Source organism: Phaenicophaeus curvirostris, chromosome 26, assembly GCF_032191515.1.
Source record: "Phaenicophaeus curvirostris isolate KB17595 chromosome 26, BPBGC_Pcur_1.0, whole genome shotgun sequence".
Classification (NCBI taxonomy): Eukaryota; Metazoa; Chordata; class Aves; order Cuculiformes; family Cuculidae; genus Phaenicophaeus; species Phaenicophaeus curvirostris.
The window spans coordinates 3,697,101-3,709,185 of NC_091417.1; the positions used below are offsets into that span (position 1 = coordinate 3,697,101).

Consider the following 12,085-nt stretch of genomic DNA (forward strand, 5'->3'; position numbering starts at 1 on the left):
ACCTTCAGGTGGAGGTTTCAGAGAGGAGAAAAGAGAAGCCGAGTCGTATAGGTGGAAGGAGCTCATGAATAAGAATGGAGGAGAAATGAAGAAACAGGCTAAACCACGAAAGGATACAGAGAAAACGATATGAAGAAAATGGATCCTAAGACAGAAAACTATCCTCAGAGGAGAAACATATGAATGGTTTAGTATTTGATAGGAATGGTTGGATTCGATGATCCGATGGGTCTTTTCCAACCCGGTGATTCTATGATTCTATGAATATTAGACTTAATGAGCTCTTAGCCTGGAGAAGAGGAGGCTGAGGGGAGACCTCACTGCTCTCTATAACTACCTGAAAGGAGGTTGTGGAGAGGAGGGAGCTGGGCTCTTCTCCCAAGGGACAGGGGACAGGACGAGAGGGAATGGCCTCAAGCTCCACCAGGGGAGGTTTAGGCTGAAAATTAGGAAAAAATTCTTCATGGAAAGGGTGATTGGTCCCTGGCAGAGGCTGCCCAGGGAGGGGGTTGAGTCACCTTCCCTGGAGGGGTTTAAGGGACGAGTGGACGAGGTGCTGAGGGACATGGGTTAGTGATTGATGGGAATGGTTGGACTCGATGAGCCGGTGGGTCTCTTCCAACCTGGTGATTCTATGATTCTATTTTCTTCCTTTCCCACTACTCCGGCGAGGCCCTCTCCCTCGGGAATCGCCTCGGGAGCCGCCTGCGGCCCTGGCAGCCCGAGCCGTGCGGTTCCGCTCCCCGATTTCGCTTTTCTCGCCCCAAGAAAAATCCCCAAACCACCCGTTCCGCCGCTCCCGGCCCGTTAGTCCTCCACGCCAGCGAGGACGCTCTAGCCTCCCACGACGCGTCTCTATGGCAGGATCCCCCCACCCCGTGACACTCTATGGTGGTTGAGGGGAGCCTGCGCTAGTAGCGCGGGGTGGAGGGGCGCGGCGCCGCTCTGGCCGGCACTCGGTGGTGGAGGCCGCTCTGCGCGGCGGACTCTGTGGTGCGGAGTCCCGGAAGCGGCGGGCGGGCGCGCAATGGCGGAGAGCCCGGCGGCCGAGGAGGCGGCCCCGGCGGCGGCCGCGGTGCTGGCGGCGGGGAGCGGCGGCCCCGCCCCGCCCGGCGCCGCGGGGACCCCCGGCGTCTTCATCCCCGCCGAGCTGTGGGCGGCGGCGGGCTTCGGCGCCGCCGCCTCCACCGGTACCGGCCCGGGGAGCGGTGGCGGCGGCGGTGGCGGCGGCGGCGGCGGGGGGGGGACCCCGATCGCGGCGGCCGCGGCGGCGGCGGGGGCCGCGCTGCTCACGCATTCCGCTTTCTGGGACCCCACGGTCAGCGGCGACTGGGACAGCGAGCGGCCCAGCCCCGCCTGCCTCCTGCGCATCAAACGGTGAGAGCGCGGCCCGGCAGCCCCCCCCGGGGCCTCCTCGACCGGGCGGAGGCGCCTGGGCCTCAGCCCCCTCCTGCCGCCCCGCGCACCGGGTTCGGGCCTGGGGGCAGGGCCAACCCCTCCTCGTGCCCCAGGGCTTTCTTGGGGACACACCCGGTGTCCCCCCCCCCGCTCCGTGCCCTGGGCGTCTCCTGCAGGCAGAGCGGTGCCCCCAGACTAACCCCGGGGACACGCTCGGGCCTTCCCATCCCCCGAGTCTCTCCCGGGGACGGATCTGTGCCCCCAGGCTGCCCTGGGAAGTGTCTTGCTACACCCCCTCCATACCCTGGCACTCTGCTGGGGACAGATCTGTGCCCCAGGGCTCTCCTGGGGACAGACCCGGTCCCCTGCCACGCTCCGGGACTCTTCTAGGTTGGGCCCTGGGGAGCAGGGCTGGTATCCCCCTCTGTGCTCTGAGAATCTCTCCTTTCAGTGCCCTAAAGCTGTCCTGGGGACAACCCTGTGCTCCAAAACTTTCCAGGGGACAGATCTGCTACCCCCTCCACTATTTCCTGGGCCTCTCCTGGGGACAGAGCTGTGCTCTAGGGCTCTCTCAAGGACAGACCTGGTGTGTCCCCCCAACCCATTTGCCCCAGGGCTCTGCCAGGGACAGACCCTAGGACTCTCCTTGCCCAGGTGCTTGGGTGAAGCTGGAGCCTCCCACACCACCACCCGGGGTCTCTCTCCATCTGCTGGTGCTGGTGCCTTCCCCAGCAGAGCTCCTTGGCTCATGGCTCCAATCTTCCCCTCGGGATCGGTGGCTGCTCCTCCGAGACGCTGCTGTTAACTGCGGAGGGGAGGAGGCTCCTCAGTCCCCAACGATGGTCTAGGCCAGATCTTTTTTCAAGACCTGCCTGTTGGGAATGTTGGGAATGCTTCTCCTTCCCACCCATGACCCACCTGTTTGACTGCCCCGGCTCTTTGAAGGATCATCTGGCTGAAGGACAAATCAATCGCCTTGGATGTAACCGGCGATGCGCTCTGCTATTGCTAGAAACGCTGGCAACGCTCCAGAGAGTTCTTCCTCTTCCTTTGGAGCAAGTATCCCTGCCTGCCAGGCTCTTGCTCATCCTTGTTCTGGAGCTTGTAGAACGCCTTCCAAAGGCGGCTCCAGATTCTTGGGCGCGTTCCAATCCAAACGCCAGAAGCGCTCACCACGTAGCGGCAGGCGGGAAGGCGAGACTCTGTTCTCACCCTGAAACCTCTCTGAACTCTAGTTCCTTCCAAAGTGGGACGATCGAGTGGGAGCTTGTCGTGGAGCTCAGCGATGAGGGAAGGGAGGTTTTTTTGGTGATGAAAGTTAGCGGGAGCCACTCGGTTTATCTGTAGCTGCAAGGAGTTATTATTATATTATTTGGTTTTTGTTATTTTCAGTGTATTTAGTCCACGCTCCTAAGAGAACAAGGTTATTGCGATCCAGTCCATGCATCCTAACTGCTCTTGAGCTCACAGTCTGCTTAAACCCAGCTCTGTCAGAGCAGTCGTGTTCTGAGGCAGATGAGTCCAGAACGTTTGGGGAAAACAATGGCTGCATGCAGGAAAGGGATCCTGTAAACACTCTGAGCGTGGAGAAGCAAAACACGGGGTAGGAAAGTCACCCTTTAACATCAAAATGCACCTCAGAGAGCGTTTGAATGGCTGCTTCCCATTTGTGGTCGAAGCTTTATGTGCTGGAGCTGACCTGTGATAAAATAGGAGGCAGCAGGTGGTCAGGGTGCACATGGTCTGATGCATTGTGTGTCTATTCGTGGAATGCCTCAGTGGTTTTTTGGAGATGATTTGAAAGAGCTCAACCAGAAAACAGTCAGAGAGGAAAGGAAAATATCCAGGTCATTAGGAGTTGTGAGCTCCCATCTTAAATGTCTGTCCCTTTGCATCTGTGCACACCTGGAACATTCTGTGCCTCCAGGACACCAAGGGAGATCTTGACTAATTCCTGTTTCCTTTGTTCAGGGATATCATGTCCATTTACAAGGAGCCGCCCCCGGGAATGTTTGTTGTGCCTGATCCCCACGACATGACCAAGGTAAGGAAGGATTTGGAGCTGGTTCTGCTCCCCGCTTCTCTGTGTGGTGCTGTGATGGCTGCTTTGAGGGTTTCTCTGAATGGATTTTTCAGTTAATGCTTTGGTAGAAGTCAGCGTGAGCCTTGCCAGAGCGTAACGAGGTGCTGGTTTTCTCGGTGACAGTGGCGTGGGCTGTTTGGAATGGGAGGAAGCTCCAGAGAAAACTGGCTCTGTGGGGAGAAGCCATCACAGGGATCTGAGGAGCTTCTATGGATAAAGCTGGCTCTGCTTTAGAGGCCCTGTGGGGTGTGGATCCAGCTCAGTTCATCCTGCGAATGCCTGGAAACAGTCAGTGAAGCAGCTCAAAGGGATTGCTCCGTGGAAAGCTGTTGGCTGGGGATGCTGCTTCTCAGACAGGCTGGAAATGAGATGTCCATTAGGGACAAGCAGTGCTGGAGCTCCTGTGATCCGTATGTTGGAATGGGAGATGTGTAATTGCTGTGAGCTGATCCAGAGCCCTGTGCCTGGGCCCTATCCCGCTGCCAAGCTGCCCACGGGGGTCTCCCAGGTCACCCCACACAGCCGCTCCTGCTCCCACCACATACCTCCTGCAGCCCTGCTCCGTAGGGACACCGGCACAGCTATGGGATCCCCTGCCCCGATTCTTCCTCTCCTGGCTCTGGGGGTTTTCCAGTACAGGGAGTTTCAGATTATGTCAGCGAGGAGGTTGCTCAAACGGTGCTCAAGATCCATTTTTTTGGCTGGTGTTGCCTGGTTCGGCTGTGCTGACTTCCAAAAGCTCTGTGTGTGTGTGTGTGTGTGTGTGAGCCTGCTTGGATTTTTCCCTGCTGCACACTTCTCCCACCCCTCTGCCAAACGTGGCATCGCCCACATTCCCCCAAATTCCCTCTGCATGACTTGGAGCCCCTGGGAATTTGGAGGTGGCACAAGGGGAGTTGTCTCTGCAGAACCTGCTTCCACCTGGGGCTGCTTCCCACTCCCACCTGGGGCACTGCCACTTGGCAGAAACATGCGTTTAAGTAACAGCAACAGGAGCCTTGGGGCTTTTGGCTGAAATCCTGGGGAGGCTGCTGGGATCCTCTGGGGACGAAGCTTCCTTAAAAGCCCCGAGGGAGCAGATTTCCTGGTAGACAGTTGGGATCTATGAGGGTAATTAGCACGGAGAGAATAGGGTCTTAATTTCAGATCCTGGCAGAGGAAGTGGAGTGATTGGTTTTTACAAGACCAAATCAGCACAAGCCACAAAATCCAGATGTGCTCCCATTCTGGCAGAAATTCTGAATTTTTGTCTTTCTAAAATTAGATTTTTATTTTTTTTTTTCATATTTGAGATCTTATTTTGTTTTCAAGCAGCGCTCGCAGCTGAGCTGCGATTCGGGCTGGGTTGGACTCTGTAGCGATGTAGGGGAGGCAGCTGCCGTGGCCTCCGGCCAAACCTCGTGCTGCAAACCCGCTTTGCGCATGGACGTGGTGGAGGGGCGAGAAGGGTGCAGCAGCAGCGGCTCCGGCTGCCTGGGGAAAGGAGGGAGGGTTCCGTGTGCCCCGCACATGGCATTTGCCTGTGGGAGATGTGGCCTCTGCGCTGCCTGGGTGGAGGTTCCTGCCCTTCGGTCGGCTTTATTTGAGGATTGGAGGGTGCTGCACAGTTTTGAAGTGGTGCGCAAGATGGGCTTTTGTTTTCCAGATTCATGCATTGATCACAGGCCCATTTGACACGCCTTATGAAGGGGGTTTCTTCTTGTTCCTGTTTCGCTGTCCTCCAGATTATCCCATCCACCCACCAAGGGTCAAACTGATGACAACGGGAAATAACACAGTGAGGTTTAACCCCAACTTCTACCGCAATGGGAAAGTCTGCCTGAGTATCCTGGGGTAAGAGGAGACTTTGGCTGTTTCGGTGGGGATTCCGGAGGTGGCTGCAGGCTGCGTTCTGCTTCGTGCATCTTTCTTGGCGTGATGTGCCCTGATCTTGCCCCAGAACCGTGCTTGGATGCACCTTTACTCTTCTGTGAAGCTGTGTGCAGAAGCAGAGCTGGAAAGCAGCACAAATTCCTCTGCTGCAATAAGAGTCTGACTAATCTGTAAAAGCACCTGGGGAGGGAGCAGGGGAAGCGCCGAGCCCAGCGGGTGCTGCTGCGCGTCTCCTGCTTCCCCTGGCGAAGCCTCGGCCCCAGCGCTGCGTTTCTTCTGCCTCTGCACTTTGCAGCCTGCTCTGTGATGTTGTTTGAGTGTAGGGTTTTGTAGTTTTAATTTCCTCTCTCTGTGTGGGTTTTAAAAAAAATAAATAACATTAAAAGCCACTAAGAACTTCCTTGAGAGCCCTTTGACTGCCCTGGGCCTCCATCTACGCTTAGGACTTGGTGCTGAGCAAGCGTGCAAGGATTTACAGGTGCTGCTCCCGTGCTGCCTTTTCAAACAGGCTCTGCTGCTGATGCTCGTTCACCTGTGAGGTTTTTATAGGTGTGTGAGTCTGAGGTGACGAAACGGCTCTGCCGGAGCAGCCCTGGCCATGGTGGGAGAGTCAGCGCTGGTGGGGAGGTGAATTGTGCTGGGAGACACCTTCCTTAGCGTAGGAACCTTCCTGGTCCAGCAAGCTGGATGCCAATTCCTGCAAAGCATTGAGTTGTGTAGGAAACATCCATATCCCCGGGGTCGGAATGCCTGGTGGCTCCCACGCGAGCTGCTCTTGCTGCTGTAGTCCTGGCGTGGCAGGTGAATTATTGACAAGCAAAAAAAGAACCTTGGCCTTAGCCGAAACGGGAAGCACGGAGAGAGCTGTGAGTGAAGGGGTTTAGGGAGAGCATATGTGGGTCAGCACATCCTTGTTCAGCTCGCAGGGAGGCAGGTCTCTATCTGGAACTTGGATATTAAAGGCAAGCGACAGAACTGCTTTTACTGCCCCTGCTGCTCTGCGCAAAGGGTTTTGCCACCCCGTGTATATGAAACGAGCACCTTGTTGCCATAGCAGAGCATCCCTTCATGCATCTAATAGCAGTCCTTGTGCTGTGACTGCGTCACAGTCTGCGCAAGTGATGCTCTTGTTTGAGTCCAGAAAATCAGATTTCAGTTCAGAGTTGGTGGTTTTGACGTAGGGTGGTGCTAGTGGCTGGTGCTGCTCTGATAGCAGCTGTAGCTTTATGGTGCTCTGTAAAGTGCTTGGGAATGTTCCTTTTCCTCAGCTCCTGTGTGTGGTGGTAGAAGGAAGTTTACCAGCTTCTCTTGTCTTGCTTGAGCTACAGCTTTCACTTGGTTAAGGGAATCAACTGCTTTGACTCCAAGTACGTTCCCAGGGTCCAGTGCTTTCTGTATCTGTAGCATCTCTCTCCTCCTGTCACATTTCTACAAGGTACAGACATGGTTTCCCAAGCGTTCTGATCTGTGGTGGTTGAGGGATGGTGCTCACTGGGCCAGACCTACGTTGTTAATTGATACTTTTCTGTTTTAATGCCTCAGCACCTGGACCGGGCCGGCCTGGAGCCCTGCACAGAGCATCTCCTCAGTCCTCATCTCCATCCAGTCTCTGATGACTGAGAACCCTTACCACAACGAACCCGGCTTTGAGCAGGTGAGAGATTTGAGGTGGGTCCTCTCTGGCTCTGCAGCTCTTTGTCTCTTCCCTTCACACTTTGCTCCTGGTGGCAAGTCCCATCCAGGAAATGGGGACAAAAGCAGGTTGTGTCCTCGGCTCTGCCTCCAGTCCAAACTTGAGGGGGAGTTGCAAGTCAGCTCTGAACCGCAGGCTGCGTAGCTCGTGTATGGGTAGGGGAACAGAAGAACCAGAGGCGTTCCAGAAATTGTTGGAGAGATGGGAAGTCTCTATTTCTCCGCTACATGGCTCCTGAGGTGACTTCTTTGGGATGTGTGGTCACCCAAGAGCCAAACCACTTAGGTTTTCATGGTCTCCAGCATCTTGAAGAGAGGCAGGTTTCTGTGCTGGCTTTATAGTTGACCTTTTTCCATAGCCGTGTGAGCCTGAAACTCTGGAGATGCGTGAAGTCTTGCTAGCTTTTCATTTGCAGTGTAAGTTAGCTCAGCGTACACTGAACATACAGTGCTGTAGTGGTTTTGTGCACAGTGAATTTCATCGGGAGAGACAAGAGCCATTGCAATCGCGTGGACTCACTGGTCCAAATTCCATTTCCAGGAGAGGCACCCCGGGGACAGCAAGAACTATAATGAGTGCATTCGGCACGAGACCATCCGGGTGGCCGTGTGTGACATGCTGGAAGGAAAGTGTCCCTGTCCTGAGCCGTTACGGTACGGAAAGGGGGCAGGGAGGGAGCACAGCAAAGTGGGTGTGGAACAGCAGAGTAAACTTCTGTGGCTGCCTTTCCTCAAATCCCAAGAGTTGCTGCAGGGAAGAGCAAGACTTTTAACTCTCCCTGGTCCAGCCAAGAGCTGTTTTGTTCCCCTGCGGTGGCTGCATCTGTGGTGCCCAGATGCTGAGCCCTGACAAAGGCTGCGTTAATGTGCACAACGGCTGCGTCTTCTGCCCCGTGTTTGGGTACAAATGTGCCTTGTTTTATGGAAGGGGGGAAACCCTCAGAGGGAGGGGAGCACGGCTGTTGGGGAAACACGTGCAGGCTCTCCAGCTGCAGATGCTGTGGGTTGTTTTGCTCTGCACCCAGCTTCACAGTGAGGTGTCTGGAACCCTGTGAGGTGGAACTGGAGCTCAGGGGGATGAGGTGACCCTTGACGTGTGACCGCTGTAACGCTGTCATTGTGTGCTGACTCTTCGCTCTCTCTCGCGTTCAGGGGCGTAATGGAGAAATCCTTCATGGAATACTACGACTTCTATGAAGGGGTGTGTAAAGAGAGACTTTATCTCCAAGGACAGACGATGCAGGTGGGTGGCAAACAATGTTCTTGCTGATAACACGCTGCCCAAGGTGTGTGGTTGGTGATAAATAACAGCGCGTGGCACCTAGAGGTACAGGGGGTGGCTCCGGATCTTTTCTATGAACTGTGTATTCTGACTTTGAATCATGAAACTGAGACTTGAGATGTTCTCGTGGGTACAACATGGCCTTCATCCAGTTCAGAGTACGCACACGACGTTTCCAGGACTGTTTGATTTCTGAACACTGATCCTGAGTGGCTCTCCAGGCGAGCAGGTTCTTCTTCCAACGGTGGAACCAGTACTGTTTGCTTTTGTGTGGATTTGGTGTAAGCAGAGAGGGCACATGCAGGTTGTCCAGTGCTGGTGGCCACTGGACTCCAGAGCAGCGTTTTCCTGTTGGGACACTGGTAGAATTTCTCTCTCTCTGAGGTTCCTTTGCTCACACGACAGAGAGGAATTGTTCTCTGCTTCTCCCTGTTCTGTCAGATGAGGTTGGAAGTAGCTGAGTCAAAAGGTACTGGGGGAGGAGGAGGTGGGGAGGAGTGAGAATCCGGCAGACACATCCAGACTAGAATACGGGGAGGAATACAGGAGCTCTGGAGTGCAGAAGCTGGTTTCTGCAGGAAAGCAGACTTCAAAGAATAGATTGCCAAGCTCTTTGCATATGAACAGACGCGTCTGCCTCCCTCACCAGCCACCTCTCCTCTGACTCATTGAGAAAATCCACTGCAAAGAAATTACGGAGGTTGTTGATTTAATGCTCCTGTGTCTCTGAGCCCTGTTTTCCTGTCAGTGCTGTCACTTGCTGTGTAATTCATAAATGGAAAGCACTCCCAAAGCAGGAGAGTCCCTGGAGTGAGGAATTCCCATAAGGCAGGGCTGTTTCTGACTTAGAGTGCAGAGAGTGTGGCCGCATCAGCTGGGGCCCTTGATTTAAAATGAGTGTTGATGCTTTGCTTTGGAAAGGGTCTGTAGCAGCAAGACAAGGTGTGCTCAAGCCTTCAGCCTCTGGATTTTAGGGGCTTTCATTTGTAATGTTTTCTCTGACTCCTTGGAGAGGGCCTGGGACCAACTCTTTGGAACAGTTTACTTCTGAAAGCTGTCAGTAGAAACCCAACCCCCATCTGCTTGGCCTTCTGTCAGGTTTTGAAGTTTGCTTGGGTTCCTCAGGTTTCCCGAAAGAGATTACGAACAGAAATTATCTTCGGCCCCTGCCGTGACAGTGGGAAGTTCAGGGGCCTCTCCATCGTGAGATGGGATTTAACCTTAAAGTCTTGGATCATTTGTCGCTCAATTATTGTGCAGCCTTCTCCTTTCTGCCTCTTGCCAGAGAGATAATGGTCTCTCTTAACAGGCTTATCCATGGTTTTCTTCCAGGATCCTTTTGGTGAAAAGCGAGGCCACTTTGACTATCAGTCCCTATTAGTGCGTTTGCAAGGAATCCGGCAGAAGGTGCAAGAGAAACACCAGCAGGAGAACACAGAAATAGACTCTGAGAGCAGCTCCTCCGAGACAGAGACAGACACTCAGGGCTGCTCTAAAGCTTAGAGCTGCGTTAACCGTGGAGAGGCCAAGCTGCGGGGATGTTCCGTCTTCGCAGGCCTGAGTATCCCTGACAGACTGGACAACCAAACCAACGCCAGAGCCGAGGAAACGGCGGGGTGCCTCCTGTCTCCTTTTGCTGCTCTGGGGGATAACGCTGAGCGAGAAGACTCCACGCTAGACAAAGCCAAGCTTGTGGCAGGCTACTCTCAAAAGGTACTTACTGTGCTAGAAAGCGGAGCATGTGGCACCAGGTTATTTTTTTGGAAACACCTACACTGGTTGGTTTTTCTTTTCCCTTTTCTCCATTTGATTAAAGAATGAGAACTAGACTGCGAATCCTCTTTACAGCTGTTCTGTTCCTGGAGAGCGAGCCCTTCCCTGGGGCCGTGCTGAACGGGGAGCTGTGGGAGCGCTGTGATGAGTCCAGGGTGTGACAGGCGGAGGCTTTTTGTGCAGGTTGGGAGGGACGGAGCCCGTCTACCTGATGTCTTTCTTCTAGACACTGTTCTAGACAGACCAAAGATAAAGAGCGGTGGTGGAATCTGGGCTCCTCTCTGAAAGCTTTACTCAAGCCCTGGGTGACTTTGTCTACTGAGACTTCAGGTGCAAAGGGGCAGATGAGAGTTGGAAACTGCAGGAATCCATAAGTCGAGGGCAGGTGGTGTTTTCATCCTGGAATTCTGGGGAAGGGAGGCTGAGGAAATCATTGGTCAGAGACGGGGGAGCACTGAAAAATAAGTCTAGTTTGTGTATTTTTTCTTTTAAGATGTTGATTTGAATTTAATGTTCTAGAAATACCTTATTCTGGCTGCTCTGAACAAGGCTGTTTTGCTCCCTTTACTGACGTTCTCTTTGCTTTCCACCTCTACTCGGTGCAGTAATTTATTTTCCTCCCTTCCTCCTGCACCTCGCTCCCCGCTGCTCCCCTGATCCATCAGACCGGAGCGCTAGGAGAAGGGGATTGAGGAAGCTACATAAGCCGCTGGTCTGGGGTGCGGTTCTTCAACGGTTTATGCCTTGCTACTGACAAATTCCTTTGCCTGTTCCATTAACCCTGCGGGGCTTTGGAGGCTTTAGGCAGTGGGTTCTCCTGGTGAGCGGAGTGAGGCCAGCACTCAGGGAGAGGGGTCCGCTGGCTGCCAGAGCTATTGCATCAAGGATGTATTTGGTGTCACTTGGGTGGAGGTGAAATTCCCAGCTTCTCTGGTGGTGACTGGTTGGAGCAGTGTAATATTTTGTTGATAAAGAGCTTAATCCACTTTCTTTTTTTTAATTCTTGTTATGGGAACTTTGATAGGAAGCTAAGCACGAAGTTGCACATTGTCCTGCCCTCTCCCTGTTTCCTTACACACCTTCCCATCGGCTCAACCCTGTTTTGGACTCCTCATAGAGGTGGGAGAACGTCCAACGCGGTCAGCTTTGTTCTAAAAAAAAGCAGAGAAAGGGGCCAGAAGGCCCCTGCCGTGTGCTGCACACAGGGCATCGCCCCATGTGTCACTGAGTTCAGGCTCTGATTTATATCAATGCCTGCAGAACTCGGGAGCCTGCACGCTGCTGCCTGAGCAACTCCAGAAAGCTGGAAGGTGGAAGCGTTTCTGAATTAAGGTGCCCTTTAACAACTTGAGAACCCTTTTTCCCTTCCCCTGGGTCTGTCCTTGCCTTGATTTAGACTTAACCCCTGTCTTCCCTCGAGGGAAAGCGGAGCTTACATAGGACTCACTCGACTCATCCAGCTGAGAGTAACTAGAGCAGCGCTCGCTGGGAACAGAGGTTGTAGCAGCGTCTCCCGGGAAGCCCCGAGCTGCCCGCTCCGTTACCACCTCCGCTCCCTTTGTAAATGTCGCGTTGTTTTTCACCGTTCGGTAGCGTTGTGGGTAGAACTGGGACTCCGCTGCCTTCCCGAGGCAGAGCCTGTTCTGAAACCCGTGTGTGATGCATGTGGCGTTAGCACCCACCGATCCGACCGAACAAGAAAATGCCTTACTGTGGACTCTCCTCACCTGACTCGCATGTGGCTGTAACAGAGAAGCATTGGTTTTATAGCTCTAACGTCTGTCCTGCCATTTCTGAATGTTTCCAAGTGACAATCCTGAAACGACTGCTCTAGGCAGAGATGTTTTAGCAACAGATTTTTAGACCTAATCGAGTTGAAAATATATGCACAAGAGTCACTCTTAAGATACCTTGTTTATATACTATTGTACATAAGATCTTTTTTTTTTTTTTTGTGCAATAAAGTTTGTTTTGGCAGAATCCAG

General features: G+C 53.7%; 1 protein-coding gene across 1 annotated transcript; it reads left to right on the forward strand.

Moving 5' to 3' along the window:
- The first annotated feature begins 985 nt into the window (after positions 1–985).
- UBE2Z (ubiquitin conjugating enzyme E2 Z) lies at positions 986–12,080 on the forward strand. The gene is made up of 7 exons (XM_069877340.1): positions 986–1,377; positions 3,370–3,442; positions 5,127–5,314; positions 6,896–7,007; positions 7,587–7,699; positions 8,198–8,288; positions 9,660–12,080. The coding sequence occupies exons 1-7, from the start codon at positions 1,028–1,030 to the stop codon at positions 9,828–9,830; spliced, it is 1,098 nt and encodes a 365-aa protein (XP_069733441.1). The 5' UTR covers positions 986–1,027; the 3' UTR covers positions 9,831–12,080.
- Positions 12,081–12,085: the final 5 nt, after the last annotated feature.